This window comes from Ictidomys tridecemlineatus, chromosome 8 (assembly GCF_052094955.1).
Source record: "Ictidomys tridecemlineatus isolate mIctTri1 chromosome 8, mIctTri1.hap1, whole genome shotgun sequence".
In the NCBI taxonomy this organism is placed as follows: Eukaryota; Metazoa; Chordata; class Mammalia; order Rodentia; family Sciuridae; genus Ictidomys; species Ictidomys tridecemlineatus.
In genome coordinates, this window is record NC_135484.1 from 3,406,470 (window position 1) to 3,433,015 (window position 26,546).

Sequence of the window (26,546 nt, forward strand, 5' to 3'; positions counted from 1 at the left end):
ATGTGGTTGGGCACAAGGGTCAGAGTTTGTATGGCTCCTGTTATATTAGATAGGACTATATGGTCTCTGAGGATCTTTTATTAGCCATAAAATTTTCCATTTTGTGGATTAAAATCTTTAACAAATAGAAATTGGCTGGCTGGTTATTAAACTATTATTAGTTTAAACAAAAATCCTACTGAGCAAAGGCTATACTTTGAAAATGTTTAACAAAGCAGTGATATTTGTTGAAACCAAACATTAGGGACTTAAATATGTTAATAGGAAGACACACACAGGTGTGCATACAAGAGTGTGTCTGTTAGCATTGTGTATAACTTTGGGAAGTCTGTATGTGTGTGTGATTAGTGAAGTCAATTAAAATAATTTGACCAGTGGAATGCAGCACAGTGGTCTGTTGTATGCATCATACATACAAAGTACCATGATTTTGTAGCAAAATCTTAAAATGATATTTATATACCTATGTCTGGGTGTATATCATGATGTATCTTTAGTTTGAAAGAGCAAGTTAAAATAATTTATTCAGAATGACACTTAGAAAATATGAATCATATTTATGTGCATTTAGGCCTATATAGGAGATAGGATATAATTAAAATTTTAAAGACCTCTAATTTTGTACGGTATTGAGTGGCTTAAAATCCACTTTTTTTTCCCAGTTATCCTACTTTTACCTGTGGTGACATAGGAAAAGTTAGGTAATAAGTGTTTACAAACAGCAGGCATGGGAATGACTGTAAAAATTAGAATGCTGTGGTTTGGCAGTGCTTTAGTCAGCTTTTTTGCCACTTTGACTAAAAGATGAGACCAGCACAATTGCTGAGGAGGATAAGTTTATTTGTGGGCTCACAGTTTCAGTCCATAGACAGCAGGCTACATTCCTTGGGGCTTCAGGTGAGGCTGAACATGTTGGCAGAAGTGAAAGGAAAGCGAGGAACTGGGAGACAGGCGACCCAGAAATGAAAGACGGAGCCCAGGCAGAGATCTACACGAGCGTGGATTTGTCAGAGCTGATAGATAAAGGCCATCTCTCCATGGATGGAGAGAGGCAAAACAGGCTTGGGGGTCAGGACTTTTATGGGGCAGGCTCAGGGATTAGAGCCAGGCAAGTCCTAATTTGGGGTGGGTTAAGGGTGGGGTTGGTATGAGGGAGTAGTGAGCCTTCCTCAGAAACGCCCTTGGGCGGGAAAGTGAAATTTTTCTTAAAATGGTGGCTATCACTTAAGATGGCCTTCCAGATGCTAAGCAAGGACCTTACCTTCCCTCCCCGCTTTTGTTTGTTATTGGGCCATTTAAGGGATGGGACAGAGATCAATCTTCTTTAGCTTCTTCCTGCTGGGAAGGGGCAGCATCTGGACCCTTGTCAGGGGTGCAGGGTATCATTAAGGTGCAGTGGTGAGGGTCAGGAGGTGCTGGGTGATGCTGACTCCAGACAGCCCAATTGTGTTGAGGGGTTGGAAGTCCTGTGACAGAAGCTGGTACATGGTTTGGTTAGAGATCCGTTGAATCTGGTCTTGAATAATCTAATGATGCAGGGGATAAGCATTAGCAAAAGACCTCTTATGATGAGGAGATCGGTCAGGAAAGGAAATGCCCCCTGGAGAAGGAGGTTACTTAACTGCCTCCTCAGTTCCAGTGGCAGTGGGAAGCTTTGAAGCCTGAAGGAGATGGAAGATAAAGAGGGCACTAGTAATGAAGTTCCCTTGGTGGTAAGGAATTCGCCCTCCTTCCAAACAGCAAGAGTGGGAGAGAAGTATGTGGAAAGCATGTTTAGAGTCAGTGTAGGCATGGAGGGAGGCTCCCTTTGCCAAAGTGAAGGCTCTGATGAGGGCAACCAGCTCAGCCTGCTGATTGGATGTATTACTGGGGAGAGGAGCCGCTTCAGCAACCAAGGTAAGAGACACTATAGCATACCCTGCTGGACAAACTCCCTCCTGAAGGAAGGAGGAGCCATCTTTGAACTGGGTGCATGTTGCCTGGAGCAAGGGGCCTTTCTGTATGTGGGAGGGATGTGGAAGGAGTTCCTCCAGAGTTTCAATGCATGAATGGGTAGAGAGGAGGAGAGGTGAAAGAGTCCTGAGGAGTGAGGAGGAGAGTAGCAGGGTTTAAAGGTGAGCACGTGTGGAGAGAAGCTGGTACACGGTTTGCTTAGAGATCTTCCACCAGGGAAACCTGTAGAGACGAAAGGCCACAGTGGTAAGGAATGTAAGCCCTTGTAGGTGGGGAGATCCTTTAGGTGATGGGGAGCCAGGATGGTGAGTGGGGCCCCAGAGTGAGTTTCTTTGACTCATTAATGAATAGAGAAGCTATGGCCAAATTGCATAGGCAAGGGGCCCATCCCTGAATAGTAGGGTCAAAATTCTTTCATAGATAAGTCAAAGGGGCAAAGGTTGGCCCCAGAATCTGTCCAAGGACCCTGAAGTAAATCCCTGCCTTTCAGCTGGGTACAGGGAAATGGGCATGTGAAATCAAGAGATAGGAAGTTTGAAGTCCTTCTTCTGTATGTACCCAAGGGTAAAGTGAAATTGACACTTTTGTTTTCCTTTTCCTATTTTTTTCCCCTTAGGCCCCTAATCAAGCCTGCTGAGTCTGTCCTTTGTATTTCAATGTTAGCTTCAGTGTGGCCATGGCCAGGGAGATTGCTGCCTAGGATTTTACAATGTAGGAGAGTTCTGGGTCTCTTGTTTGTCTAGAAGTAGGGTCTCTTGAGGAATACGGAGCTTTAGTGGCAAGTAGAAGCTGGGTCGGGGAGTAAGAGGGGCCAAGGGAACACTTAGAGTGGGAAAGGAGAAAGCCTGCTCATAAGGGGTTGTCTTCCATTTTCCTGAGCGCTGGCAAAAGTTATGAAGATTGGAAGTTTCGATTGGTCGATGGGCCTTTATATCAGGAGCCAAATGGAGTAGGGCTTAGTGGGCAAAGAGGCAGCCAAGAGGTGAGTCAGTGGGATTTAGGAGTTCCTCATGGCGGGTTGGAGTCTGGGACTGAGAGAAAGGAGTCACCCGTTACTTCCCTAGTCCTGGTCTCTGCCCATAGAGAGTCTTGGTTGCCTGGCCAGGGCTTTTGCGAGCTCTGCTGAGGAGCCGAGAACCAAGACCCGAGAGTGAACTTGCCAAGGGGAAGGGATGGGTGAGAATCTTGGTGCTGGGCCAAGATCTAAGTTCTAGAGAGGACACTTGTCACTGCCTTCTCCAGGGAGTAGACTTGTGAGGAGGAGAGGAGGGAAGGGCGACGTCACTTACCCAGATGAGACTGGAGTGGGGATGAAGAAGAAGAGTGCTAGGAAAATGGAAGAAGGTGTGTGGTCGTTGTGCTGGGCCTTCAGGCCAGGATCCCAAAGCAGCTCAAATCCCTGGAGGGGAGAGCAACGCTGATGGGAGAATGTGGTCGAGTTACTGGCATCAGTGAAAGTAAAGTGGCCCAGGACTAGTCACACACATGCCTGGGGAAAGAGGTGGGTTTATTGTCAGAGCCTGACAGGGTACTCTGCAGAAGGAAAGGGACAGCAGCAGCAAGGAGGGAGAGTGGGCATTGTGACAGGGCTGAAAAGGGTGGGGGTCTTGAGACAGATTGAATGGGCTCATGGTGTGAGACGATAGAGGACTTGAAACATCCCACACAGTAGGGTCCACCTCAGAAGGTGGTAATGGGAAGGGCACTGGCAGACGGAATAGGGGATGGCCCTAAGGTCAAGGTGAGGATCAGGGGAGCAGTAGGCGAGTCTGGATGGAAGTATATATGAGGGGAGGAGGAAGGTGTAGCGTCCAGCTTTGTGAGGATGTCCTTCCCTTAGGGGACCAGGGCACTGTGGAATGACAAAAAAGGACTGTGTAAAAATTAGAGAGCCAAAGTGCAAACAAGGCTAGGTATCTATGAGGGTTGGTAAGGCTTACCCTCTACCCTGACAGCTGAGGTCATAGAATGAGTGGTAGGCCTCCAGAACTCCTGGAGGACTGAATATGTGGCCCCAGTCTAGGAGGAAGGAGACAAGCCCACCTGAAATTCGCAGTTGCCCTGGGTTCCCGAGGAGTTATGGTAGTGGTCAGGTGATGGGGACCTGGGCCTCGTCAGTCCTCTACAGGCAGTCCTAAGAGTTGGAAAGGGGAACTGGAAGGGCCAGATGGCTGGGGGCCACTATGGGCTTGGGGATTGTCAACAGCCCAGTGTCCCTCCTGATGGCATTTAGGACAAGGGCCTGGAGGCTTCCAAGGCTTGGGACATGTATGAGCCCAGTGAACCATCTGACCACATTTACAACAGAGTCAGGTGGTCTGGGGGGACCCTACCATGGGCCAGTGGAACCAGGGACAGATGCTGAGGCCGGATGGATGGCTTGAGCAAGCATCTGGTATTTCTGCTTCTGGGCTTTCTAGTCTCTCCTGTTACACACCTTAATGGCCACTCCTAGAACCTCAGCTTGTGGAGTTAGGGGCTCCCTCTCGAGGTGCCTTAGTTTGGCCTTAATATCGGGAAACTCTGGGAGAAAAAGTAGGTCATTATTGTCTCCCATCTGGAGTCCTAGGGTCTAGATTAGTAAATTGTAATAAAGCCTTGGTCAGGTGATCTAAAAATGCAGAGGGTTTTCATTCTTATCTGGGATGACTTCCTGGAGCTTTTTATAATTGAGAGCCTTATGGGCTGCTTTTCTAAGTCCTGCCATGAGGCAAGTAATGAATTGGTTTTTACTAGTTACTCCTCCAGGTGAATTATAATCCCAGTTGGGATCCTGATCAGGGACTGCTCCAGTGCCAATCGGATGGGCAGAGGGGGTCTGATATATCTCATCAGTGTAATTTCTAGCTTGCTCCCAAACTTGCCTGTGCTCCTTGGGCAGGAGGGTGTTAGACAAGACCATATGGGCATATGTGTGGTGTGACTTGAAGTACAAGACCTAAGCTGCTTTTCTATCTGTGAAAGATCTGACAAAGAGAAAGGCACATGAACCCGAGTTTCATCATCTACCCCAGCCACCTTGCGCAGAAGACACAGAGATGCGGGTTGGGCAGCGGCAGCCCATGAGCATATGGTGGGAGGAGAGACGGGCGGAGGGACCAAGGGGACAGTTGCTGCGGTGGCTTCATCAGAAAGAGAATTGTGGTATGGTGGGGGTTCATCCACTGGGTTGAAGGAGAAGGAGTCCTGGTAGGATCTTCTGTCCCTTTGGAAGCACGCTTAGGGGAGGTGAGAATTAAGAGAAGAACTAACTAACTAAGGTGAGAACTAACTCTCTCAGGAGAGGAAGAGTTGCAGAGAGAGGACTTAGAATGTAGAGAGCAGAAGACCTGAATGTATGATATCTCTTTCCATTTTCCCGAACACTCACAATAGTTGAAAAGATTCTTGATAGTATTGGGATCTAGAGTAGCATAGAATGGCCATTTAGAGTCATTATCCAAAGGGTATTGAGGCCAGATCTGATTGCACAAGGGGATACATTTTTTGGAGGTTTAGGTCCAGGGTGAGAGAGAGAGACTCTAGTTTAGCCAGGAGGCAGCCTGGGGACTATGGGAGGGAATGGATGAGGAGCCGCCCATGGTGAGACATGGGAGGTGAGTTTAGAGGTGGGATGTCCCCCAGTCTCTGGTATCACCCAGTCCAGAGGACAGTTATGCTCAGGGGGTTGTCACCACTGCTGGGTAAGCGATAGGGGCAGGGCCCACAGAGGCACTTGGGCACCCAGTCAGGACTACACAGGGGCAGAAGCTGTAGGGATTAACCAAGGCCAAGAGGTCTCACCAGGAATAACTCCCCATCACCCTCAGTGGCTTTTCCCAAAACCCAGGACCCAAATAAAATACCCCCTATAGACGCAGTCAACAGTAGGGATCAGCTATAGCTGTGAAAGCTGTGATCACACGGTAACCCTGGGAGTGCCATAGGACCAAGATCACTTCCTGGGACCCATAGGTTGTTTAGGTTGACCAGAGGCAGGGGTTTTACCTGGAGTGTCCAGTGGTGGGTGCAGAGAGGGCATTCAGCAGATTGGATGACCTGGTCCCAAGGATGGAGTTCAGATCAGTGCCCAGGGACACTCAGTGACCCTAGAAGAGGGGAACAGCAGGCACACTGGGGAACCTGATCCCGGGTCTCAGCACCAATGAAAGGAAAGTGAGGAACTGGGTGACTGAGAAATGAAAGATGGAGACAAGGCAGAGATACACATGAGAGTGTTGATTTGTCAGAGCTGACAAATAAAGACCATCTCTCCATAGATGGAGAGAGGCAAAACAGGCTTGGGGGTCAGGACTTCTATGGGACAGGCTCAGGAATTAGAGCCAGGCAGGTCCTAATGGGGTGGTTAAGGGTGGGGTTGGTATGAGGGAGTAGTGAGCCTTCCTCAGAAATGCCCTTGGGTGGGAAAGCCAAACTTTTCTTAAAATGGCAGCTGTCACTTCAGATGGCCATCCAGATGCTAAGCAAGGATCTTACAAGAAGAAGAATGTGGAGGAAGAAAGCACAGAGATTAATTAATCCCATTAGGTCATTAATTCTATGATTAGGTTAAGACTCTCATAACTCCATTATTTCCTCTCTGAACCTTCTTGCATTGTCTCACACGTGAGCTTTGGGGGAAGTCTCACAGCCAAACCTTATCAGGTATCTTCAGATATTTGCAGTGTACACATCATACAAATAATATATGCCCACCAAATATTTATTTGTTTAAGGATTTCATTACAGATAACTAGAAGATTAAAAGACTGTTTTCCAATTTAGACTGTTCTGCTCACCATTTCCACATGGTTTTGGATGGTAACAATGGAGTAACAATTATACATAAACTAGGAGGAAATAAAATTCTTTTTCTTATTGAATCCTGGGGAAGTGCTGTTTTACTTTATCTGCATTTGGTTGGTCTACAGACATGCAGATTTAATATGTTATTCTTACTCAGAATTTAAAACAGCCTATCAAAACCCTTGGTCATTTTTTCCCTACATTTCAGAGCATCAAAATTATACATAAACTAGGAGGAAATAAAATCCTGGTCAGTGGCTCTTTATCTTTATAGCATCAGTGACAATTTTGGTTTGAATGTGAGCTGACCCCCAGAAGATTATGTTTAAGACAATGCAAGAACACCCAAAGGTTTGAGTTGTAAGAGCCTTAATCCAGTCAGGGAACTCATGCGCTCATGGGGATTAACTGAGTGGTATCTGAAGGCAGGTAGGATGTGGCTGGAGGATGTGAGTCCTGGAGGGTGTGCCTTTGGGGTATATATTTTGTATCTGGCAAGTGAAGTCCCTCTCTCTTTTCTGGTGGGATGTCTTAAGCTACTTTCTTTCACCACACTGTCCCGCCATGATGTCCTGCCCCAAGGAATGGGCCCAGCTGGCTATAGACTGAGACCTCTGAAACTGTGAGCCCCCAAAAAACCTTTCCTTCTTAAAATTATTCTTGTCAGGTTTTCAGTCACTATAATGAAACAATCTAACTAAAACAGTGATATTTTGACTACAAACCTCCAGCTTATCTTTGTATTCTTTCCTTTCTGTAGTACTGACGTTTCTGAGATACGTGTCTATGCAATGTTATATTTGGAAATGTTCATTTGAGTTGTTTACTAATATTTGAGTGTTAACTTAAGAGCACTTTATGAAAATTTTTTATAAGTTGAAAGAATATATAATCTCATATCATGGATAAATTCTTGCAGAGAGTTGTATGAATTTTCTGTTCAATATGATATGGCTTCACTTCTACTGTGAGCAAACGTTTTATTCTATATTTATGGTACTCTGGTTGATATAAAATTTTAGAATTAAGATAATTCAGTTCACTTAGGAAGGATACAAACTTAGTATTCATTGAATAAATATTCATAATCACCCTAATCATGCTCATGGATAAAATCACCTACCATAGCTGGTGATCAGGTAGTTGTCATATGTGCAATTGTTCATTCTGCATACAGTTATCCAGTGTCCTGCACTGTGTTTCATAATTCTAGGCACCAATGATACAGAATTTTGCACATGAGAACACTTTTGCTCTCCTTGAAGTTTCCTCGTGTGTGGGTGAGGGGGAGACAGGCAATGATGTAATAAACTAACACATTGTTCATTATGTTTGAGGCCATAAGAATTATGGGGATGGCCCAACCCCAATTATGTTAGGGATGGTGAGAAGTGGGGCCAGAGGATGCCACCTGACTCTGTGTTTATGGGCACACAGCTTGCTGTGTTGACTTTGAGCAACATGGAGCAGCTCAGGTAGGTGGGACTCCTGTATGAGGGGAAATTCTTATGTTATTTAGTACACAATAAGAAATGACAGAGGTAAAATGCCGAAATTTCAAAGCCAGGGAGAGTGCTGGGTGCAGAAACTCTGTGCCAAGAATTTATGTAAATCTTCTTGAACTTTATGTTGAGCTAAGAAGTTAAGTCACTCACATGTATCTAGTTAACAGTGGAAGACAACGTATACTTAAGGATTGGTTTGGGAGGGTAGCAAAGCCGAAGTTTATAGAGAGAGCCTACTTTGTGCAAGAACGATGCATTAATCTCACTTAATTGGAACATCATCTTAACTCATTTCACTTTATAACTATGAGAAAAACAAGTTTGGAAAGGTCAAGAAAGCCAGTTTTGGTGGGTAAGTAAAGCTGATGTTTGAGAAGAGATTTACCCCGACTCCAGCTTTAAATCATTTATTTTCTAAAGTATCCTACTTTCCTAACAGGGAAGGAATGTATAAATGTTGACAAAGGTTAGTTGTCTGTTGTCTGAGAGGATGGACCAGAGGCCTCGCTGGTCTTGGAAGACTTACATTCAGAGCTGCAGTCCAGTTCAGCAGCAGGGACTTCAGTGTTTCCTCAGTGTACCAGCCTTGGAAGACTGCCACTTGCACACCCTGCCTCTCCCTTCCCCACCACCTGGGCAGCCCCTGGCCCTGCCCTCTGCACCTGAAAGCACTTTCAACTTGCTATGTTAATTCTGAGCCTTATCAGGCTTATTGTCCCCTACCTTTAGAATGAAGCTGCAAAGACAAGGTTTTGTTTTATTTTTGTCTTTTTGATCTCTGAGATACTGACTGAAAGCACTAAGAATCATGTGTGGCACCCATATGGTTGGTAAATACTGTTTGAAGGTAGGAAGGTTTTGAGTTAAGAGGGAGCAAAACCAGTATGGAGCCCTACTGAGGCCAGGCTTGTGGAAGTGTGTGTGTCTTGTGTGTTGTAGATGCCCTGGGGGGTAACTAGGAATGTTAGATACTGTCTATGAAGTGTGGAAGGCAAAGTGAGTTGAATTGTCTTGAAGGACAGCAGTGCAGTGAATGAATCTTTCTAGTGACCACAGTCAGGGAGCTACCTTGGATACATAGTACTTCCCTCATGTTACTCCTTGGTATTTTCTGAGAGCAGAGCAGAGAATCAACCTATCTATGGGAGACTTCGCAACCTTCAGTTAGGTCATATGAATATCACAATCTGGAATGGAAAAATGTAGTTTTCAATCTTAATTTATCACATAGGCATGAAATGGTCATTTCCCTCTTTTTTTCTAAATGATTATTAAAGAAGTTTAATAATTTTTTTTTTGTACCAGGGATTGAACCCAGGAGTGCTTAACCCTGAGCCACATCCCCGGCCCTTTTATTATATTTTGTTTCAGACAGGGTCTCACTGAGTTGCACAGGTTCTCTCTAAGTTGTTGAGGCTGGGTTTGAACTCAGGATCCTTCTAATCCTCAGCCTCCTTAGTCATTGGGATTTCAGGCATGTGCCACCATGCCTGGAAAACCTTTTCTTAAAGTCTTTGTTTTACATCTAATATTAACATGATTTTCATAGAACTTGAGGTGCAAAGTTTTTAATATTAGATTGCAGCTTTTCCTGATTAGCTTTTTTTTTTTTTTAAGATTATGTTTTGAAATAGTGTTGTATGGGTAGAGTAAAGGACAAATGCAGTGTCCATCCTGTGAGAACCTCTAGGTCAAGTTCTCACAGAGTTCACAGCCAAGGAAATGAATGCCTCCTACAGTGCACTCATTTGTTTTTTATATTAAGCAATCAAAGCACCTCAGCCATAATTTTCTGCCTTTGGTTTCCAGAAAGTATATTATCTTTAACTCTTATGTTATATGTTTTCAGACATAATTTTTTTGGTTCCCTTATCACTATTGACTTTCTTTTTTCTATGCTAATTGTCTGCTTATTTTTTTCTGCTTAGCCTTAATAAGATGGCTTTTATTTTTCCTCATTATAAATGTGACAGTGATGGGCATTTTCTCTGTTCAGGGAATTCCAGAACATCCTTGAACCTGTTAGAGTGCAGGGTATCTGCTCCAGATCCTGACTAGATAACTAAGGAGTGCCACCAGTGGTTGTTCTCTCACTGACTCGCTGCAGGCCACCCCTGCCTGGGGTGGGTACTGCAGCAAGTAGCACCAGAGCAGGAGTGGGTGTTGGCAGGCTCACACAATCCCAGCAGCACGGGAACATCTTGGGGCCAACACAGAGAGATATGCCACAGGCAGATGTAAGAATTCTGTGGGGTTTCTTGGAAGGGCTCTGCATCTTTGGCACCTCCACCTGGTCATGTGCACTGAATGCTGATTTTTTGTCCTCATGCACAAAGGTTGTATTTTGGAATCCATCTATTAGGGAAAAGACTCATTATTCACATTGCAGTTTATTGTGATTATAAAAATTTGGGAATGTGTAGAGGAAAAAGATACTAGTAAAGATGCATATTTATGTTTATGTGTGAAGTCTATGGTTGCATTTTTTTTCACTTCAGATTTGTGAAAAGACATGAAATACTGTAGAAAAAATAATTTTTAACTGCAATCCATTTGTGTGTATACAAATAAAACTTTATAAAAATGTATACAGCAAGCCAAGGTAAGCTTCTACAATAGTACCATATCCTTTCTAAATTGACTGAATTATGGACAGCTTTTCATGTAAATAAATATAAACATTTGCCATCATTTTTAGCCGCTGCATTTTTGGATTATGTATCTATATTTTTATTTTAAGTCTTTTCAGAGCCTTTTATAAGTAATATGCTAGAAAATAATAAGAAAAATATTTGTATATTGTAAGAATAAGAATCTTTTTTAGCTCTTTAATGCTTGATTTTAAGTAGATCTTATTTGTATCTTCTACAATAATTTGTTAAACTTATTTAAGTTACTCTGATTTTTTTCCTTTCATAGTTTATTTTTCTTAAGCGGTATTTACTTTTGATTGCTATTTTTATAGATCATATAGTAAGAAAATTCAGTAATTCCTTACTGATTCTAAAGTCTATTCGTTAGTGGATTCTGATCCCCAGCCCTAATGAAGTTTGCCTCAAAGCCAAGCACACAGTGAAAAATATGACAAGTGGCCACAGACCTTTGACCAAATTTGTGGCTATGTGAGCACAATAGTATAAGTGCAATCTGAATTTCTTTAAGCTTTGTAATTAGGGTGGATTTTTAGTAAAATCCCATTTTGTATCAAAGGAAAAATCAGCAAACGTGATCACAAAAAGTAATGAATATACACACAATTACAAGAAATTATAAAATACTTAACATTGAGTAGTTACCATGAAAGGTATACCAGTAAGTATTTACTATAAAAAGTTTTTAGTACTTACTGTGAAATCCCTTTGGGGAATGATTTTTTTTCCCATGAACTATTCTTGCTAAGGCTTTTAGAAATTATTAAAATGATGTTTTGATTGTGGATTCTTTATATGTTTTTAAAAAATGAATTTGTCTTTAACAACCATAGATAAGGTTTTCCTAAAACATCATTCCTTGCTTATTCATCTCCCTGGAATGCAAGCTGTTGGGAGCAGAGATAAGTGCCTGGTGCATACGTTTCCTTGGTACTCACTTGCTGAATGAAACAGTGTTTGTGGAGTCCCTGGGCAGCCTGGGAATCAGTGTCCTCTGTCGTGAGCCTTTTGGTTGCCAGTGAGTGGTTCCAAATCTTATGTCAGTGGAATTTCCTTCTTTTCTATGGTTCGGTACCCTTTCATTTCAATGCGGGCTTCCTTGCTGGACTATGTGAAATGCTGTTTCTGCTTCCAGCTGTCCATTCAAGGTGCAGGTGGAATCTGCAGGGGAGGAAGGCAGCTTGGAAGTCCTGGCTTTAGCCCCGGGGTCCCCATGCAGGCAGTGTGGACTGGCAGGAGGAGGCAGTGCTGCTGCTTTTCATTCAGAATATGCTCTTTACAGGACAACAAAGGCAAAGGTTCATATTGTTAGGACAGTGTTTCACTTTAAGGCACCTTCCTCTAGTCGGCATAGCCAGTGACTGCAGGTCAGGGCTTTCACCAACAGTGTGTGTGTGTGTGTGTGTGTGTGTGTGTGTGTGTGTCTGTGCATGTGCTTTCTAGCATAGACATGATTACTAGGGCAGATATTGGGCTCAGGGACCAGCTTGGAACCTACTAGTTGATAGATGATGTGATTTGGAAGTAGATTGTCATCGGTAGGAATGGGTAGTAAATAGTGAACTTGAGAAAAATCGAAGGATTAAAGAGCAAACAAACATCAGGAATCAGTGGCCAGTTAACATGGACATTGAAGAAGGAAAGAGAATAATAACCTTGTCTGAATTCCTGAACCAGAGATGTGGGGCATGTTTTACCCACGCATGCTTTGTGGTGACACAGGGTGTGTCAGTGCAGTTAAGCTAGCAGCTAGACTGGGGTTGACTGCTAAGGAAGACACAGTGCCCATGAACCTGTAATCTGTTGCAGGATAATGACACAGTGCAGCATGCCATCATGTTAAGGCTGCCGTCTGGCAAGGAGCAAAGAGTCTGGGCAGGCCAGGTTGAACTCCAGTAGCATTCCCTCTCTGTTAGTGTCACACAACTGCTCTCTGGGTCACAAGACATTCAGAACCCGTAGATGGAAAGGGAATCTCTGCCAGCATGTTTCTCACACCCTGTTGATCATACAAGCATCCTTTTTCCTGTAACAGCTCCAAGAGAAGAGCCCTTGAAGGGGATAGCGGACTCATTTGGACCAGGTACAAGCCGTCAGTCTCACTTGGCAGTCAACAGTGCTGTGGAGCTGGTGTGCGCAGCTCAGCTGTTGGGGCCCATGGTGCCGAGAGAACCGTTAGCAAGTTTGGTTCTTGCCGGGCCAGGATGCCTGCAGTTACAGGCCTTATTTCAGCAGGAGAGCCGAGACAATTCCAAGTCTGCTGGGTTGAGTCCTCACAGCGCAAGTGTCGTATTCACTGGGGTTGTATCATGTAAAACAGTGCAAGTGTTGAACCCCATCTAGATAATGTATTGTTTAATATGCCTCAGTGTGGTCATGTTTGCAGGTACTTTGAAATCTTGAAAAGGTAATCTGTAAATGCCCTGCTGTGGGGATGGTATTTTGTTTTTCCTCTGCAATTAGTGTTTGCTTAGATTTGTTATGTTTAACCTTTATAGTTTTTAAAAAATAAAGTTATAAGATTTTCTAAGAGGAAGCATTGCAAAAGAGCCTTGAATTTGTTGAGAGTAAATGACATACTCTGATTTTCAGAAACTGCTCAGAGTTTCTAATTGTGTTTTCCCCTTCATCCCTCAGATGAATCAGCTCCTAAGGAAGTCAGCAGGGTAAGTAATGTAAATATCATTTCTACTACCGTTACAGGAAATAAGAAATGCCTCTGTACATTTTCTCAGTATTCTAACATGTTAAGGTGTCAGAAAAATTGTGGCAAAAGCTGAGTGCCCTCTCAAAACATCTCTCATTCACACGAAATCATCAGCTGAGTAAGGTTGCAACTTGGAGGCTGCAAGGTTGAGGACCTCTGACAGATGCATTTAGCATGGCTGGCATGTGCTTATGGGGTTTTCTGAATCAGTGGCCAATATTTAGAAGTGGAAATACTATAAAAAGAGTTGGATTTCTACCTTCTCTTGTAAAGCCAGAAGATCAGGTAGCACCAACACGGCATTCCCAGATGGCAGCAGTCTGCTAAGGCCAGTAGCAGAGGCCACTTTCAGATGCCTCCTGTGCTGTCCAGGTTCTCTCTGTCCTCTGTGCAACGGCTCTGCTCAGGTGTGTTCTTGTCCGACCCCTGCTTCCTGTTGGTGCACCTCATTTTGGGGAGAACAAAAGGTGATACCTCTTCTGTGTGACATTGTGTGACACTTCCAGAAATACTAAAAGCACCATTTTCATGTCCCAGAGAAATACTTAATGTCGACTTTTGAGATTTAGCAAACTTGAAAACTCAGAGGGTATGAGGGTTGAAAGCATTCAGCATCCGGATTTAAGAATGCAAAGTTATTAGTTATTTCATAAGAAAAAAGTCTTCTAAATTTGGATTAAATATTGAAAATAATCAGTTTCAATTTTATCAGATGCAACCTAATGTAAGAAATAACTGTTTTCTGTAAGATATAAATTTAATTACAACAGAATCACATATGGAAATTTATTTCTTTATTTTCTTTATTTTTTTAATTATATATTTTTTAGTTGTTGATAAATCTTTATTTTATGTATTTCTATGTGGTGCTGAGAATCAAACCCAGTGCGTCACACATGCCAGGCAAGTGCTCTACCACTGAGCCACAGCCTCAGCCCTTACTTCTTTATTTTTGATTGTATGAAGGAAAAAAATTCTAAAATGATGAGGGGCTGGGGGGCTGGCGGCCAACAGGACTTCCTCTGTCCATAGCAGCCTGACAGACTGATGGGCTTCCCTGCATCCCAGCACTCACTCTCTCAGTGCTGGCACCTTCTAATTTCACTTCTCTAGAGCTCTGTGTGGGAGAGTTGGCGAGTCTGTGTGCCCCAAGATGTGCAGAGAGGTGAAAAGGGCAGCCCAGGATCTTGGCATTTGCTAGGAGCAACAAAGTAACATTCCAAACTGATGTCTGAGGATAAAGGGGGATTGGGACAGGTGAAATTGACCAGGATTATAAAACCCTGGGTTCTTGAAACTGGCAAAGTTGCTATATCACATTTTTGAAGCTGTACCAAGCTTTCTATAAACCAAGGGTTAGTAGGAAGAAAACCGCAGTTTATTCATCAATAATCTTTTAAAAAACAGACTCAATTTCATGTGTGGGGAATGACTAAACGCAGTTAACTCTTTACAACCTTGAGATTTTAGACTTTGTTGTTATTTTTGAGGGAAGTTGGAGAAGAAATGCTCAAAATAGGTGCTTCCCATCTGAGTGTTTTCCTTCTGTGCTGTTGTATTGATAACAGAGATTAGAATTGCACCTCGGACACCTTTCTTGTGTCAGTGAATTTTCTCTGTTCAGCTGTTTAGTGAAACCATGTCCCTTGGCCTCCGGCAGCCCAGGTTTCTAGCCACAGGACTACGACTGGCTTTGCTGTGGTGCCCCTGTTGTGTTGTGGGGTGGTGACACAAACGGGAGCGCATATCTTGGACGTGCTCTGCTGGGCTTGCTTCCCAGTGATGTGGAGGGATTTTGTTCCCACTGGGCGTCAGTGCCACATGGTGTCTTCAGGCCATCGAAAGCAATGGGGTGGAATTATACATAGTGATGTTCTTTGCTCTTATTTTCTGAAATTCTCTTGTGCCAAATTTAAAGAAAGCCCATCTCTGAGAAATGCTCAGTGTTTGAACTGATATCCTAGAAAAGCATCAGATCTCTAAAGTTTTGTATTTCCTCATGAGTAGCCCCACTTCTTAATCAATGCTTATTTCACTAATATTCCGGGTTTCCTTTTAGAATAGTGTGCCACAGATTCAGACTGGGAATTAGAAATACTGAGGGCCACCTTTTGACGTGTTGACTGGCCACAGGGCTTCTGTTTAAACGCATCCACTGTCAAAAAACCCCTCTAGAACAAGATCCCAGGCCCAAGGCCCGCCACTCCCCTCCTGGGCAGCTCCAGTTCCTGTGCAGTTCCTTCTCCCTGGGAGCCAACAGCCTCCCCTTACTTGCCGTCCCCTAGAGTTGGTTGTGCTTTCATGGAGTCTTACAAAGGCTTGCGTGCAACCTACTGTGTGTATGAGCTCTTTGAATACAGGCAAAGTATTCTTTCTACTCCAGTAAATCCTTTTAGATTTCTTTTCTTCCTGTATACTTCTTTAGGATCTGGGCTGGATTCTTTTGACAAACCATATATTGTTAATATATTTTTAAAATATAGCAGCTATAACATAATACTACAGACCAGTTGTGGTTTGAGCCCAACAAGGTGAGGGGGAAAGACACCTGTCTTGGTTTGGAAGGGGTACACTGAGGGTACAGTTGTAAGGGAGGTCTGGAGGGTGTACTGTGGGCACAGTTGTAAGGGAGGTCTGGAGGGTACACTGTGGGCACAGTTAAGGGAGGTCTGGAGGGTGCACTGTGGGTACAGTTGTAAGGGAGGTCTGGAGGGTACACTGTGGGTACAGTTGTAAGGGAGGTCTGGAGGGTGCACTGTGGGCACAGTTGTAAGGGAGGTCTGGAGGGTACACTGTGGGTACAGTTGTAAAGGAGGTCTGGAGGGTGTACTGTGGGCTCAGTGAGGGAGGTCTGGAGGGTGCACTGTGGGCACAGTTGTAAGGGAGGTCTGGAGGGTGCACTGTGGGCACAGTTGTAAGGGAGGTCTGGAGGGTGCACTGTGGGCACAGTTGTAAGGGAGGTCTGGAGGGTGCACTGTGGGCACAGTTGTAAGGGAGGTCTGGAGGGTGCACTGTGGGCACAGTTGTAAGGGAGGTCTGGAGGGTGCACTGTGGGCACAGTTGTAAGGGAGGTCTGGAGGGTGCACTGTGGGCACAGTTGTAAGGGAGGTCTGGAGGGTGCACTGTGGGCACAGTTGTAAGGGAGGTCTGGAGGGTGCACTGTGGGCACAGTTGTAAGGGAGGTCTGGAGGGTGCACTGTGGGCACAGTTGTAAGGGAGGTCTGGAGGGTGCACTGTGGGCACAGTTGTAAGGGAGGTCTGGAGGGTGCACTGTGGGTACAGTTGTAAGGGAGGTCTGGAGGGTGCACTGTGGGTACAGTTCTAAGGGAGGTCTGGAGGGTGCACTGTGGGCACAGTTGTAAGGGAGGTCTGGAGGGTGCACTGTGGGCACAGTTCTAAGGGAGGTCTGGAGGGTACACTGTGGGCACAGTTGTAAGGGAGGTCTGGAGGGTGCACTGTGGGTACAGTTGTAAGGGAGGTCTGGAGGGTGCACTGTGGGCTCAGTTCTAAGGGAGGTCTGGAGGGTGCACTGAGGGCACAGTTCTAAGGGAGGTCTGGAGGGTGCACTGTGGGTACAGTTCTAAGGGAGGTCTGGAGGGTGCACTGTGGGCTCAGTTCTAAGGGAGGTCTGGAGGGTGCACTGTGGGTACAGTTGTAAGGGAGGTCTGGAGGGTGTACTGTGGGCTCAGTTCTAGGGGAGGTCTGGATGATGCACTGTGGGCATAGTTGTAAGGGAGATTAGCTTTTCTGAGAACCATAGGGCATTTCTGTAATTGACCTTTCAGTAAACTGCTTTTTTTTCCTTTTGTGAAACCAAATCAGACCTGTGTCTTCCATACTCTTCTCCTGTTTTTCTCCTCTCCTTTTCTCTCCCCACCTGCCTGCTTACCTGTCGTTCATTGTTCTAGGGTGCTGGGAATACATGGTGAACAAAATAGTTTTCTGGTTCTTATATTCTAGAAGGAGCTGGTGGAGATAGTTGAAAAACAGTTTTTGAAGTACATGTATCAGCCATTAAATAATACGATAAGTACATAAAAGAATGAAGAAGAATAGGGAGATAGCCAGTTATGGTGGCTAGGCAATGGTCAGGAAATGGTTAATGGTTTGACATTTGAGCAGGCATCTGAAGGGAATAAGAACACCAGCCAGCAGGAGGCAGCACTTGCAAAGGCCCTGAGGTGGGCAGGGACTGATGCAGAGTAAGTATAGGAAAGTGAGTGGGAGAAGAAGTTAGAGTGGAAAGAGTCTTTCAGGTTTTACAATTCACTCTGTAGCCTTTGGATTTAATTTTGGGAACAGTGGGAAATCATCAGGGAGATTTTATAGAGAAGAGCAGTGACCTGACTTATAGGTGAAGAGAATTCTAAGCTGCTGACTTGGGAGCACACAGGAGGCAGGGCCGAAACAGCCCTGGCAGGAGACCAGGAGTGCAGGCGTGGAGGAGGGTGTCCAAGATGAGGGTGTGAAGGTGGCACGTGAGCAGAGGTTGGCATGTGAGGAAGGAGCAGCTGATGGACTTGGCTCCGGGGTGGTGTTTGGGATGTGAGGAGAGGAAGCAGACTCCCAGACTTTTGGTGGACTGATTCCTTCCCCTGCCAATGAGAAAGGCGATGGAGGAGTGGAGTTGAAGGAGGTGGAGAGATCTGCAAGTTGACTTTGAACATATAGACTTTGGCTTATCAGGTGTGGAGTTAAGATATTTAGAAAATGAGTGTGTATGTGATCATGTGCAGGAAAAGTTCCCTAGTGGGGTCATGCACTCACACGTGGAGCACATAGATGTGAGACTGAACCACCGTGTCTAGGGGGCTTGTCTGCGAAGGAAAGAGTGGAGATCTGAGCACTAAGCTCTGGTCACTGCAGTGGGTGGTGGGAGATGTGCAGGAGCCAGCAGACAGAGGAGGAGAACCAGCGAGGTAGGTGGGACCAGAAGGCGCCTGCCTCAGTGTGCTTTGTGTTGGAATCCTGATGGCAGGACTGTACACCCTGCTGAGAGTCTCAGTTTCATTTATGTTGTCTAACAGATCACACATTTCTGTGTTATTTTAAGCCAAGGCTTTTTAGTAGTTTTTGCTAGTTGTTTTTCTATGTCCTTTAAAAAAAATTTATCTTAGGCCAGTGCTGATGGTTAATAATGTGAGATTATGTTGAATGCTTTCTTGAAACCAGCATATTTTGACCAGTCTCATATATTTTTCTAATCATATGTCAACAAATACTAATTCCACCCCTGCTTTTCTAGGCTCTTGGAAAACATCAAGAAACTAGACAGAAGGAATTCGTGTCCTTGTGGCATTTGCCTTGGGTGGGGATCGAGTCAGAGATCACACATGAAGAGCACGTGCCTGTGGGGACAGACAGGGGCAGGCCACCAGGGTGGTGCTGGGCTGGGTGTGTGGCGCAGTGTGGCCTGGGGAGCTCTCCTGAGGAGAGCCCTGGGGCAAGTGGCCAGGTCCTGGGTGGCAGGGTGGGGAGACTGCAGAGCCCACCATCAGCCCCCTCTCTGTGCCTCCCTTGTTCTCACGGAAGCCGCACTCTGAATCCTTCCTGTGGCTGTGAGTGACTCTCCCTGCTGTGGTGATAAAGCAGTTCCCGTTTAGAAGTAAGAGGGATTCCTGACATAAAGGGGAGAGAACACCAACACGAGAGACAAGAGGAAGACAGTCTGCGTTCCAGAGGCTGCTGCGGGTGTTCTCTTGACACGCTCATGTCCGCAGTGTGAGGGGGAAATCTGAGCCCACTCTCACTTTTCTTAGTAAAATGGGTTTTTTTTTTCATTTCTAAATACTTATAAAAACTATCACTTGCTCTTATACTATGTGTAAATATTTTAACTTTTATTAATTTAGCCAAGTATCCAGGAGCTTTCTCAATCATGTTAAAAGACGTTCTTTAGTTCACAGTCTTCTTACCTTCATTTCCTGGTGCCTTGATTCTCCCCGTTTGTTTCATTCTCTTCAAGATCACCAAGTACGTGTCTCTCCTTTTCTTCTGTTCTTTGAGTACTTGTTCTAGAAACACATTTATTCTGTGTCGTTGACTTGAACTTCTGCAGCATAATTCTCTTGTTTCTAATTTCACTTAAATTCATAATGGCGCTTTTAATTAAAATTACATATGTGTTTGGATGCTTCTCTTCATTTCAGCCTGTCTTATGATTGTGTTGACAATCTCATAGTGTTCATTCCTCTTGAATTTTCTTGAGAAAGTTCACAGCAAATGCTTTCCCAGAGTTCATCTTGCATATCTTCTTCCTCCCATGTTGTCCCCACTAGCCTTTACCTTACGTACACTGGTGTAACACTCCCATCTCAGGTAGTTTGGGTACACTTTAATCTTTTTCAATGTAGTTATATATGTCAGAGGAGGCATTTGTTGATATGTGTTTAGTGTTTGTCCCTGAATGACTTTAGGTCTGCCACTGTAGGTTTTCCTCATCTGTTTTGACTGTTCGTGTCAGTGTCCTGTCAGACACTGTTGGAGGGCTAGATAATGTGGTTCAGTGGCACCACTTTATTTTAGAGTGACTGATAAAGGAGTCCCGTGGGAACTCGAGCTGTGGACATTCCCAGAAGGGAGTTATCACTTTGATTTTTCTCTGGGTTGCCTGAAACAAACTGCTCTACTGGAATCCAGAGTTCATTATCTTGTCTTCATTTTAACTTGGCCTAGACAGGGTGACTGTGTCCATTTCATTTAGTGTTTTGTGTGCCAAGTTAGCGGGATGCTCAGTTCTCCGGGTGACCAATGTGGCTTCTCTGGGTTTCTGCTCAGTGTGTTTGTGTTGTGGGCTCAGCCTGAACTCACTAGCTCCTACCACATTAAACTGCATTCCTTTGTCCCTGCTTTTCCTCAAATATTAGTTACTTACTTTAAAAGACAGCATCTTTCTTTTTCTTTTTTTTTTTGAGGAAGGGGAATTTTAACTAAGCTTTTGGTAAACCTTTTCACTTGGGTTTTGTGGTGTACCATACAGCAAAGGTGTCTTGAAACCTATGGCATGTGGCAGATACAGTCACCTGGTGTCTTCATATTTTCTTCTTGTATTTACTTTTCTATGGTTATATAGTAAATTGAGGGAGGAGAAGGTCATAGATTGACAAATATAAAATAATTGTTTTTTTTCCGGGAGGTAGCCAGCCTTTTTTTTTTTTTTTTCTGTGTGGTAATAACATATCTGTTTACTGTACCTAAGAATTAGAATTAGCTATTTGCTACTCACAAACGCACACCTACAGATCAACTTCACACTATGTGGTAATCATTTCTGTCACAGGAAGAAGTGTTCCCAGGAGGGAGGAAGGGTGCAGTTTAGGGCAAAAGGAAACAAATTACTCCTGCCTTGCATATTTGAGATGAGGGGGGATTTGCTGGTGGCAGGAATTCCCAACACAGCAGGAGGTTTTCAGCAGGGAGAGAGAGGAGTGCCAGGGCAGTCAGATGGGCGCACACAAGGAGCAGCGAGGGATGAGGCCCTGGTGACACTGACCTTTCTGATACAAGACCAGGACGCTTCAGCTCAAAACATTCATACCCTCGCTTACTCTCTTTCTCTATCTTGCTTTTTCTTTGTTCATCTCAATGTCAGAAGTGTATTTAAAAGTTTCCTTTATAGATTCTAGTTTATTTGGTTGAAGTCATTGCTTTGTAATGACGATGTCACTCAAAACTTTAAATCTAAGAAGGGTTCCCAAATACTTACAGACACTGACAGTGGGGTTGGGACCTCATTCAGCCTAATGAGAAGTTGATTAAGGTTTCTTCTTTAACTTTCAAAATGTGTTTACTGTAAATTCTAACTGTAAGAGCAATTCTCTGCTTTACAAAGAAGAAAAAAAGTTTCTATGGCATTGAATTTTGCTTCTTTGTGGTGTATTTCTTTACTTTCACACATTTTTCTCCTTATTGTACAAATCCTTTTTTATGTACTTGTTTGATAGTAGACTCATTACTGGAAAATCAACCATTTTTGTTCAACCGTTTTGACAGAGTGTGGGACCCTGAGGAGTTGGATGGAGCTTCCTTACTTGACATCCATTCTCAGAATGCAGCCTATGAACCTTGCAACTGCAAGGCCCAGGGGGGATCCTGAGGCTTTGTTGCTTCAGCTCTTTCAATCCAATGCAAGAGTGAACTCTGTCATTCCCCAAATGAGACAATTGATATAATCAACTCCCTCATACAACTCCAAATGAAGCTTCAGCACATCTGATTAGCTGTGATCATAATTATGCACCGTGTCTAATCAGTCATTGACGATGAAGTTTAGAATTTATGGAGTTTCTGTATGAATCTGTTTGGAAAACAACATTGTGTTACTAATTTGAATGAGTGAAAGACTTCAAAGCAAAGAATACCTGTGCCTTGAAAAAGTCATTAAGCCACTGAAAGACTGTGTGGGTGAGACACTGCCAGTACGTGATTCTGAACCCTATCACTTCTTCAGTGGCGGTCCTTGTCCTTTTCATTTTGTTTTTTTCTGCGCTTTCTTTGCTAATGGGGCTGGCCCTTGCTTGATAATACAGGCTTGATGAGATTTCTTCACAGAAAGGTGGTCTCGACTTCTTTTCTTCACAGATGCCCAGCCCAGGCCCTGCCTCCATGACTTAGGTCATATCTTTCTCTGACTCGCCTCAGGAGACCCCTTCCACCACTGTGCTTTGACCCAAGTTGTCCACTTTGTCTGGAGCTGCTCTCATTCAGTTAGAGTCATTCATACTTGCATTTTTTTAAAAAAATCAAAACTGTGTCTTTGAAGTATTTTAAAAAGTCAGTAAAGTCAGTTGTGAATATTTCTTCTGGCCTCTTTTCCACAATATGTATTTACATAGTAGTCATGACAATGTGTATGCTATTTTCATTTGATTTTCTTTATAATTTACATAATACCGTAAACATTTTGATCACCTTATGCAGTCTTCATATTGTCTTTAATGGCTAAAAATATCCCATTGGGTTTCTGTGTCACAATTTTTCACTTTCTCATATTGATGTTATATCTTCTGACCCTGAATAACTTATCTTTTTGTGCCTAGCACATCTCACTTACCACAATGATCTTTAGATTCATCTAGTGTCTTTGCAAATAGGATTTAATTCCTTTAATGGTTGAATAGTATTCAACTGTGTATGCAGACCACATTTTCTTTGTGCATTCATCATTGATGAACATTTAGGTTTTTTCATTTCTTGGCTGTTTTGTATAGTGCTGCAGTAAATGTGGAGTGCAGGTGTCTCTTCAACATGCTGACTTCATTTCCTTTGGCTGTATACCCAGAAATGGAATCCTAAAGCCTATGGTAGTTCTCTTGTTGGTTTTCTGAGGAGCCTCCATTCCGATTTCCATAGCGGCTATACTAATTTACATTTTCACCAATAGTGTGCAGCGGCTCCCTGTATTCCACATCCTCACCAGAGCTTATTGTTTGTCTTTTTGATAACTATTCTCATTAGACTGAGATAATATTTCATTGTGGTTTTGATTCACATTTACTTGATTAGTGATGTTGAACATTTTTTTATCCCTTTAGTCATTGTGTGTTTTGAGAAATGTCTGTTGCCCATTTTTGAATCAAGAGTTTTTGTTATTGAGTTTTTTAAAATTCCTTATGTATTCTGGAACATGTTCAAACAAAATATTAGGTATAAGGAACATGAGTTCCTTATGTAACCCCTTGTCAGATATGCAGTTTGAAAATATTTTTTCCTATTCTGTAGGTTGCCTGTATTAATTTTAAAAACTAAAAGGAAATGTTTTAAAAGCAAAGAAACACATTAATAAAATATGAAAGAAATTCCTAGACCAAAGTTTAAAATATAGAGGTGATTAGTAAGGCTAATGTAGTTACCTAAGCAGATCAATAAAATAGGCTAATTTTACTTTTTTATAAGAAGTAAAAATATATAATCATTTGGAATGAAAAAGGGAATATAAGTGTAGATGATAAGGAGACTATTAGTTATTTAATAGGTAGTACTATAGCCTCTTATGTTGGAAAGTTTAGATGAAATGGTCAGTTGAGGAAATTATAAATTATCAAAGTTGATTGAAGAATAATTAGGAAACCTCAATACACTGTTAACCAATGGAAAAACTTTTAAAAAAATAGAGAAAACCACCTAAAATCTCAGCCATTCCTACATTACATAAAGTCTGTATTTCAAAAACTAGGTAATGAACTCTTCCCAGAGAAGATTACTCCTGATAGAAAAACTAGAGTACTGTGGGAAAAAAAAAGTTACACAATGAGTCCCAAGTTTTCGATTTTGTGAACATGATAAATATTTCAAAGTTACTACAAGTGGTATGTTTGTTGCTCAGTTTTAAGTTTTTATAGGTGTTCCACATATGGGATGATGAAACAATGAATGAAACAAATTAAAAGGCTGTTAATCATTTTTATTAGTGCAGACATAAGTACAGAAATCCTAGGTAAAGGAATTCAATAGTGCTTTAAAAGAATAACTATTCATTGCCAAGGGTGATTGACAAGGAGAAGCCTAGTTCAGTAATGGAGAGCAAATTGCTGACTAACTCAGATGTGTGATGTAAGAACAGAGAGAAGAAAGGCTGCAGTTGGGTTCTGCTTGAGCCAATGGATGGGTGGTTGCCATATCCAGAGGGGGAACATGCAGGAGGGGCAGGGAGCCTGCATGTGTGGAGACACTGCAAGTGCTGGGTTTTGTAGGTGCTAAGTTAGAGATGCATAATTGATTTCTATATGGAGATATTAAGTACTAAGTTAGACATGAGCCTGGAGTTTGGGTAAATGGCCTGGATCAGAATCATTAACTTTGAGACTCATAGTAAGATGGGTAACTTAAGAGCCTCCTGAGCCAGGGTGAGGCCACTTGGGAATGTGGACCAGCCCTGGGATGTGACATTCAGAAACCTGAGATATAGAAAGAATTTGCAAAGGAGACTAAAAAGGGGTCTCCAGGAGGCCGGAGGAGAACTCAGGAGCACTGTGTCTTGAAGTTGTGAAGAAATCACTTCAAATTGAAGACAATAATCAGCTTACTTCCTGCTGGTACTCAAGGGTGGTGACCTTGAGAGTTGCCATGGGTGGGGTGTGTAGTGACTTCTTTAATGCTTCTATATACTTCTGTTTCACTGGAGTGGTTAGAATTATTTTGAAAAATAATGAGATTTTGTAGGCAGCAAGTATAGACGGTTTTATGGAGTTTTGCCTCTTGAAAGGGAGTAGGAGAAAAATGGAGTGGTAACTAGATAGGAAGGATAGTAAGACAGATATTTTGTTTTGAGCATTTTTCTTTTAAAAAATAGAGTAAATGACAGTATGTTTATGTATTTGTGGAAGTGAACCAGTAGAGAGAGCAAATGCAGTGATTCAGGAGGTGATGCAGGACAGAGAGCAGGACAGCCGCAGTGCGCAGGAGTTCCCAGAGGGCCTCCAGAGCCTCCCACATATGTGGCTCTGCCTTTCCTGCCTCCCTAATGACCTGTTTCTGCCTTTCTGTTTCTTTTCTTACTATGCCATGTAAAAGGGGGTTTTCTAAATGCTTATCAGAAAGATGAGTTATAGCCAAATAAATAAAACAGTTGAAAATAATAAGGGGGAAAAAAACCTTGTAAGAGTCAGTATTTTTCTACCAATGAGGAGAAAATTTGAATTTTATTTTCCATTCAGGTGAGGCATAAGCTGGAATAAGTAGATTCACTTTTGTCTAAGGGAAGGATCCTGATCAGTCTTTTTCAGGGCAGTTTTTATTAATATTGATTTTCATAGAAGCACAAATATAAATTAATGTAGCTGTTTCGATAGCAACTTCTGTCAGTTTCAAATGCATAGTGTTACAGCGTGCTTCATTGCGAAGGGAAGGAGGCAGCTACTAGAATCAGCTGGGGTGCCCTCCTTCCAGCTGAGGACTGGCTGAGTGAGACCAGGTGGGAGTGGGGACTTGTGGGTGAGCACTGAGAGGGCTTCTCCTTTTATTTGTATTTTTTTAAGTTTAAAAACTTTTAAAATTTGTTCTAATTAGTTATACATGACATTAGAATGCATTTTGACACACCATACATAAATGGACTATAACTTCTCATTCTTCTGGTTGCACTTGATGTAGGATCACACTAATCGTGTAGTCAAACATGCACATAGGATAATAATGTCCTATTCATTCTGCTATCATTCCTACCCCCACACCTCCTCCCCTCCCCTCCATCTAAATCCAAAGTACCTCTCCCCCTGCCTTATTGTGTATTAGCATCCCCATATCAGAGAAAACATTTGGCCCTTGGTTCTTTTGGATTGGCTTATTTCACTTAGCACAATATTCTCCAGTACCATCCATTTATTGGCAAATGCCATAATTTCATTTTTCCTTTAAGGCTGAGTAATATTTCATCGTATAGAACATACCTCAATTTATTTATCCATTCATCTGTTGGAGGGCTCCTTGGTTGGTTCCATAGTTTGAGCTTTTCCTTTTAAATCTCCCCAAACCTACAGGTAAAGTTCTTTCAGTCAGGCTCTGGCCATGAAATGGGCTTTGGAGAGTTCAAGATAACACTTGACAAGTACCCAGAGGGCAAGCAGGTATCCACTCATGTGGGTTATCAACAGATTTGTAAGGCTTAGAAGCCAGAGAAACAGGCAATAGATGTAATGCTCCAGTCAGGCAAAGGGGAATTCTGACATTTTGAATTTTGAAAATCAAAGAGCCCAGCAAGCATTTCCCACCCAAATGGAAGACGTCATCGACCTTACTGAGGAAGACACCACAGGATGCAAGTAGAGTCCACACTCTTCTTATTATTATATAGCTTGAAATATATTCAGGTACTTGAATTTGTGTTTTGTGACAATCTGAAATAAAAATTCCCATCACCAATTATGGATTGCTTGCTTCAGCCTGAAGTTTGTTTCAGAGGCTTGGCTGCTAGTTACTAATTGCAAACCTTAAGAACCTCAGATGTTT

At 43.0% G+C, this 26,546-nt stretch overlaps 1 protein-coding gene across 10 annotated transcripts in view; it reads left to right on the forward strand.

The window, feature by feature from the left end:
• Pde10a (phosphodiesterase 10A) overlaps positions 1-26,546 on the forward strand; it is a 508,658-nt gene that overhangs the window by 382,138 nt on the left and 99,974 nt on the right. For all 10 annotated transcript variants that reach the window (XR_013424690.1, XR_013424691.1, XM_040283551.2 and 7 more), the window contains one exon: positions 13,532-13,560. Coding sequence is in view for 8 of the 10 variants with exons in the window: in XM_040283551.2 (XP_040139485.1) it covers positions 13,532-13,560 (29 nt within the window). In the remaining 2 variants the exon portion in view is untranslated. The remainder of the gene's footprint in view (positions 1-13,531; positions 13,561-26,546) is intronic.